General features: G+C 50.4%; 1 protein-coding gene across 4 annotated transcripts in view; it reads right to left on the bottom strand.

Annotated features, from left to right (window-relative positions):
• Window positions 1-355: 355 nt before the first annotated feature.
• The window catches only part of TIPARP (TCDD inducible poly(ADP-ribose) polymerase), a 26,448-nt gene continuing 20,425 nt past the window's right edge, over window positions 356-6,378 (bottom strand). For all 4 annotated transcript variants that reach the window (XM_032697666.1, XM_032697662.1, XM_032697665.1 and 1 more), the window contains 4 exons: window positions 4,931-5,099; window positions 4,042-4,223; window positions 1,278-1,547; window positions 356-1,072 (listed from right to left, as the gene is read on the bottom strand). In XM_032697666.1, the coding sequence (XP_032553557.1) occupies window positions 625-1,072; window positions 1,278-1,547; window positions 4,042-4,223; window positions 4,931-5,099 (1,069 nt within the window). In that variant the 3' untranslated portion in view covers window positions 356-624. The remainder of the gene's footprint in view (window positions 1,073-1,277; window positions 1,548-4,041; window positions 4,224-4,930; window positions 5,100-6,378) is intronic.

Here is a 6,378-nt window from a genome sequence, read left to right as displayed (position 1 = left end):
TTTAAAATAATTTAGTATCAGCCACATTAAGTCACATTAACATAAGTTTTCATCCCCCTCCTCATGGACCATGCTAATATTTTCCGAATTTTACTTGATTTTAGGAGATGATCTATTTGTATAGTCCTGTTTAATAATCCAAAGTATGAGCAGGGTGGTAGTTCTGTGATCTCTCCCAATCTCTCTGAAATATGATAATAAAAAAAGAAACGATTGGGAGAATCTCTTCTTTAATATCCTTGGGATTAAAATGATCCTGTTTTGGTTCCCTGGGAAGGTCCATCCTCAAACTCTGAGATCAGGGCACAACATGCACAGAACGCCACTGAAATCACACCCAAGGGCACGTTTTTATACATGAATATTTACTAACATAAATAGTGTTTTATAACAAAAGGCACAGATTTTCAACTATAAACAATGGAAAAATATGTACAATTTGCACATAGGGAATCAACCAGCAAGTGCACAGTTGGTCACTCCAGATTTCCTTTCCTAGGGGCTGAGATTTCCCTCCTCCCAAGTCATTCCATCAGTCAGGAAGTGTCCAGGTTGTATTTCCCCCACAAGAACCGGTGCCAGGGGAGGAGTTTTTGAACGGGAAGGCTCGAGCAGCCCAGGCCTTCAGATGGAGACGGTGCTGCCGAGCTCCTCGTACTGGATGATGAAGTAGGGGTAGCTCTGGTCGTCGTTGAAGATGACGAAGATCTGGGGCTCGAAGTAATTGTCCACGCAGGAGTCGTACAGGTCGCTGGTGATGCTCCCGGGCTCCACGGGCGGGGGCCTCCTCATGGTGTGGTTGCCCACCGTGTACCTGCCCGTCAGCACCTTGGCCAGGAACATGTAATGGACGCCCCTGGGGGAGCGCTTGGAGAAGTTGTGGGAGTAACTGGCCTTCCTGGCGAAGTAGCTGCCCTGGCCGAACATGGTGGCGTGTTTGCCGCACACCCGCGGGTCGAAGTTGTGCTTGCAGATCCCGTCCACCACGTCCTGGGACGTGCCGTGGAACAGGTGCCGCTCGTTCATGAGCCTGTCCAGCCCGGACATCTTCTTGGACATGTACTCCTTTTTCCTGGAATGGAAAATGGGAGGAGAAGGTGAGTGTTCGGTGCGGGTCACTCGGGGAAAAGCGGCTTTGGCTACGGCTCTGACAGTGCCAGTGTCACCCTCTGGAATGGCAGAGCTGGGAGGGGAGATACAGGAGATACAGAGCTCTCCCATAGAATTCCTACTCTACAAACATCCATTATTAAAGAACTGTATTTCCATTCTCTTACCTTTTATATTTCTCCCAAAGAAACTGGTTCTGCACTCGCAGGATTTTCAGAATCTTGTATTTGGTCTCTGGCACAGTCTTGTGGAACAGGTTATAAATGGTTCTATAGCTTTTATCTTCCTTCAGAACAGGCACTTGGATGAAGTCCTGAGATGGATCCATACAAATCCAGGTTTCAGGATAGAAGCTGGGAGAGGTAACAGCAGCAGGAGATAAGACGTGTGCGGGGTCAGCACATGGGGAGGGCGCCGGGGAGCTGCCACCCAGGGTCCTGTGGGGAGGAGAAAAGGTGCTTAAACACTCACAGAAGAGCCTCTAATCACATTTATTTCATCCCCAACATGTCTTAAAAGATTAAGTTGGAAGTGTCCAAAGCCAGGTTGGACGGGGCTTGGAGCAGCCTGGGACAGTGGAAGGCGTCTCTGCCCATGGCAGGGGGTGGAACAGGATGGGACTGAAGGTCCCTTCCAACCCAGGAAGACTCTTATTGCCATTTGCACAGGCCAGATGTGGATTTGCATTTGCAGTTGGTTATTTCCCTGCCCCTCCTCTGGGAATGCTGCCCAGAGAGCAGCAGGGCTGAGGGAGGGAGCTGGGGCCAAGAACCACCACAGATGCCAGAGAAAAAACCACGTGGAACACCCAGTGAAGGACACCAGGGAGACTCTGCCCTCAATACCCACCTGGGATCTTCAGTCTTGAAGGTAAGTGTGGCATTTGTGCTCACCTGCTCAGCCCTGAAGGAGCACCCCTCACTCAGCTGGGCAGCCCTTCCAGCCCTGCTCCCTGGAGCTCTCCCTGCCATGCCCAGGGAACCCCTCAGTGCCTGCTGGGGCTCCCCCCTGCAGCTCCGGGGCTCAGCCTCCCTGGCAGCGGCAAGGATACATGGAACTACCTCCAAATTCCACTCAGGAGTATTTTCCCCAAGTATTTCTGTGGGAAAAGCTGCCACTGACTCTGGGACCAACCCACCCAGAAAGCCCTGAGGGAGCCTTCCACCAGTGCCTGGCCAGGACAAGGTGGATCCTGCCTCCAAACCCCACAGAGGGCCAGAAATGAAACCAAATATCAACACTTCTCCCACTATTCACACATCACCTACAGAACTGTCTGTTCAGGTTGTGCCTCTCTGAACATTAAATGCTCCAAGTGATTCAGGGGCCTGAAAGAACCGTGTGCCCCCCAAGAAATAATTTAATGTGATTTTCTGACTGCAGGTGGAGATTTTCGATTCTAGAAAAAAGGTTTTTTTGGGGAAAAAAAAAAAGAGTCTATTTTTAAATCAACACGTTTGATTTGGATCAGAGAGATGGGAAACTGTGGCAGCCCTCACATTTTTCAGGGCAGAAACACTGAAGTGGTCATGTGGTTGTCACCTGCTGCTCAAGGCCAAAACCAGCCTTCCCTTCATTTGCATGGATTGACTCAACTCAAAGTTCTTCTCCCTGGTTATTAACATTGAGCAGAAACCCAGAAGATGGATTTTTATAAGAATTATTATTAAAATAGCAATTAAATATCACAGTGTGCACTTGTATTTAATTTGTTTTTCCCCTTTAATGGGTAAATGGGTAAAATGTTATTGTAGGGACTCAGTCACTCCCACTGGACTGGAAGACCAAGCAGAGATTTCCAATGCCATGGTTAATAAGGCATCAAATCCAATAAAAATCCTGCAACCCATTATGTACTTGGTTCAGTTCTCCTGACTAGTGCAAAATATTTATATTATTTATTCTACAGGGGAAGCAATTAAAAAGTCAACTCCTGTCATCCACTATCACCCACAGTTTCTATTCCAGGATTCTTTCCCAAGTTTAGAACAGAATTAAGCAGGTGGGAAGGAAAGAACAAATCTCAGGTATCACTGTGTGGGAAGTGGAGGCAACAACTTAAGGACAGATCCCATGAATATTTAAACTACTCTTCTGTTCTTGCTAAGAACTGGTGAATTCAGGTGAGCATGACAAGGCCCTTGGACCAAGAGAACAAGACTGAGGTTTGGTGCAGAGCAGAGATCTCAGAGCTGAGTTTGTGGGTTTGGGTGGCACAAACAGCTCTGGTCAATCCCCTGGGAGTGCAGAGCCCTCCAGGCCCAACAAAATCAGTGGGAATTGCATCATTTTAGCACAGCACTGTGGCAGGACAGTCACAGGCAGCAGAACACCAGGAGAACACCTGAAACCCTCCTTTTTGACTAAGGTGAGAGCCAGGGCTGCTCTAACCAGCCAGCCCACCCTTGGTTTTTTACCTGTACCCTCCAGTTTCTCTTTCATGACTTGGGGTTTCCCTCCTGTAAAACCACACCTATAAATGTTCCCAACACCACGTGTTTGGCTGTGACCAAACCCCCCCTTCCCTCGTGACCAGGTGGGGTGGGGACTCTCAGGAACCCCAGTGCTCCCAATAAGCCATCAGGGAATGGTTTGGGTGAAGGGCCTCAAAGCCCCTCCAATTCCACCCCCTGCCAAGGGCAGGGGCACCTTCCATGGACCAGGCTGCTGAAAGCTGGACAATAATTTGGCAGACCTGGAGTACACCCAGTGTTCTGAGATCCACAAGGTCCATTATAAATCCGAATAACAGCGAGGAGTTCCTCAGATAAATGTTATTTTGGAAAGTGAAGAAAGCTGCAAATAGGACCCAGATTTTGAATTTTTCCACCCAGCAATGCCTGTTTCCTTGTCACATGTCAAGGAACACAGTTCTCCTGGACAGACCAACCCAGAGAACAGAGGGAACTCCCATTTTCCCGGGATACCTACTGCAGGAAGGGCATCAGCACGACGCAGGAGCGCAGGAGGGGCCTCCTCTTGATCTCCCTCCTGAAGCAGGCGTTCTGCTGGAAGCCATCCTTGATGTTGAGGATGTACTGGTTGTGCCAGGTCACAAACCTGACCTCCTTCAGCCCCCGGCACGTGGCCTCCTCGATCAACCTCACCACGGGCTGCCCGGGAGAGACAGGAGAGGAGAACACACACGTGAGAAATGACACCTTCAAAAATTAGTGCTTCTTCTCTGTGCTACAGAAACCCAGCTCTGTACCTTCTCCTCGCACCTCAGACACCCTAAACTTGTAATTTGTGGTGCTCTGTGCCCAGCTCTCTCCAGCTCTTGGGTTTACCTCAGCAGGTATTTCTGGGACTGCCAACACAGATGAGGTTTTATTCAAAATATCCTGTACAGCTCTGACCAGCCCAAGGGCTGCACTGGAGGAGCATGTCCTGCCCTCCCAGAGCTTTGGGGGTGGGGGAATAAATTAAAAACTGCAAAGGTAAATGGTAGTGGTGTTAAAAAGGCAGCAGAAAGTTGTCTCACTGTCTTTAAACCAGATTTCTAGGGCTTAGGAAGGGCTTTGCTGGCTCTGACAGGGGCTGGTTTGCTCTCCAGTGTGACAGCCTGCTCAGCCTCCATGGCTCTGATGTTTTCAGGGGTAATTCCAGTCACAGAATCACAACCCAGCCCAGCAGAGCTGAGATCTCCCTTTCTTGCTTCCTCAGTTCAACGCTGACCTCCCTGATTCTCTTCCTCACCAATAACTCCAAGGAACTTGGCTGAGGGTTGGAGGAGGCAGCAGAGCAAACATGTCCATAGATGTGACACACTGCACAGAGCTCCAGGTCACAGCCCAGCCCAGGGGAAGGTGGGACATACCTCAGAGTACTCCCTCCAGCCAAAGTGGTCCCTGCAGAAGTACTTCCAGAGGGTGAAGCAGCTGGAGCTGGAGCCAGGGCAGGATGGGGTGCACAGGCGCCGCATTTGGTCAAACTCTGCAGTGTCGTAGAACTTCATAAGGTTCAGATCCACACAGAACTCCTGGCCCCTGGGGAGAATGGGAAAGACGGGATTCTCACCTCCTGTAACCCACTAAACCCACGGGGTTCACAAGAGGGACAAAACCCCAAACCCAGAACCCCAGAATGGTTTGAGAGGGTCCTTAAAGCCCATCCAGTCCCACCCCCTGCCATGGGCAGGGACACCTTCCACTAGCCCAGGTTGCTCCAAGCCCTGTCCAACCTGGCCTTGGACACTTCCAGGGATGGGGCAGCCACAGCTTCTGTGGGCAACCTGTGCCAGGGCCTCACCACCCTCACAGCCCAGAATTCCTTCCCAATATCCCATCCACGGCCCTCTGTCCATGGGAAGCCATTCCCTCTCGTCCTGTCACTCCAGACCCTTGTAAAAGGTCCCACAGAGACTCTGTGACAGAGGTGGGAACAGAAATTTCTGAAGAACTTCTCCTCACCAGCTAACCAAAAAAACAGGTCTCTATTTATAAGTTAAAGCAGTTCAGTGGAATTATCTGCACTGAGAGAATGAGCACACTGAACTCTCAGAAGAACAGGGCACACAACCCCAAATTTGGTGCTGTACAACAGCACAGTTCAAAATAAAACTCCACAAGCACTTTCAACAGCACAACCTGGCTCCTCAAGTAAGTTGTATTTTCTCTGTCCCCCAAACTGTAAGAATAACAGAGAGATATCATGTCTTTGTTACACTGAACCCAGTAGGTTCCTCAGCTGGCAAGTTATAACACCGATGTATTTTTATAAGAGGGGTGTATTTTTTAGATGAATGCAGCCTGCTAAAATAAGGCTGTTTGGGCTCTTCCTTGCATCCTTCCAAAGAGCTTCACCCCAAATCCCCCCGGGCCCTTTCCCTCCAGTGTGACAAAACACCCTGTAAATGCTATGTACAAACAGACGAGCAGAGAAATATGTTTTGTAAGTGCTCTGAAAACACGTGTGGTTTCCACCCCTCCTGCCGGGTCGGGGACGTGTCAGGAGTTACCGCAAACAGGTTCAGAACAGCAGCGAGGCGGCGGCACGGGGGGCCCTGCAGGAAACCAGGGCCTGTTCCCAGCAGCACGGCTGTGGCACAGCTCAGCTCCGTTCCCAGCACGGCTGTGGCACAGCCCAGCACAGCTCCATTCCCAGCATGGCCAAGCACAGCCCAGCACAACTCTGTTCCCAGCACAGCTGTGGCACAGCCCAGCCCAGCCCAGCTCAGCTCCATTCCCAGCACAGACCAGCACAGCCCAGCTCAGCTCCATTCCCAGCACAGCCCAGCCCAGCCCAGCTCAGCTCCATTCCCAGCAT

This window comes from Chiroxiphia lanceolata, chromosome 10, assembly GCF_009829145.1.
Source record: "Chiroxiphia lanceolata isolate bChiLan1 chromosome 10, bChiLan1.pri, whole genome shotgun sequence".
Classification (NCBI taxonomy): Eukaryota; Metazoa; Chordata; class Aves; order Passeriformes; family Pipridae; genus Chiroxiphia; species Chiroxiphia lanceolata.
This window is presented reverse-complemented; position numbering and strand designations above follow the sequence as displayed.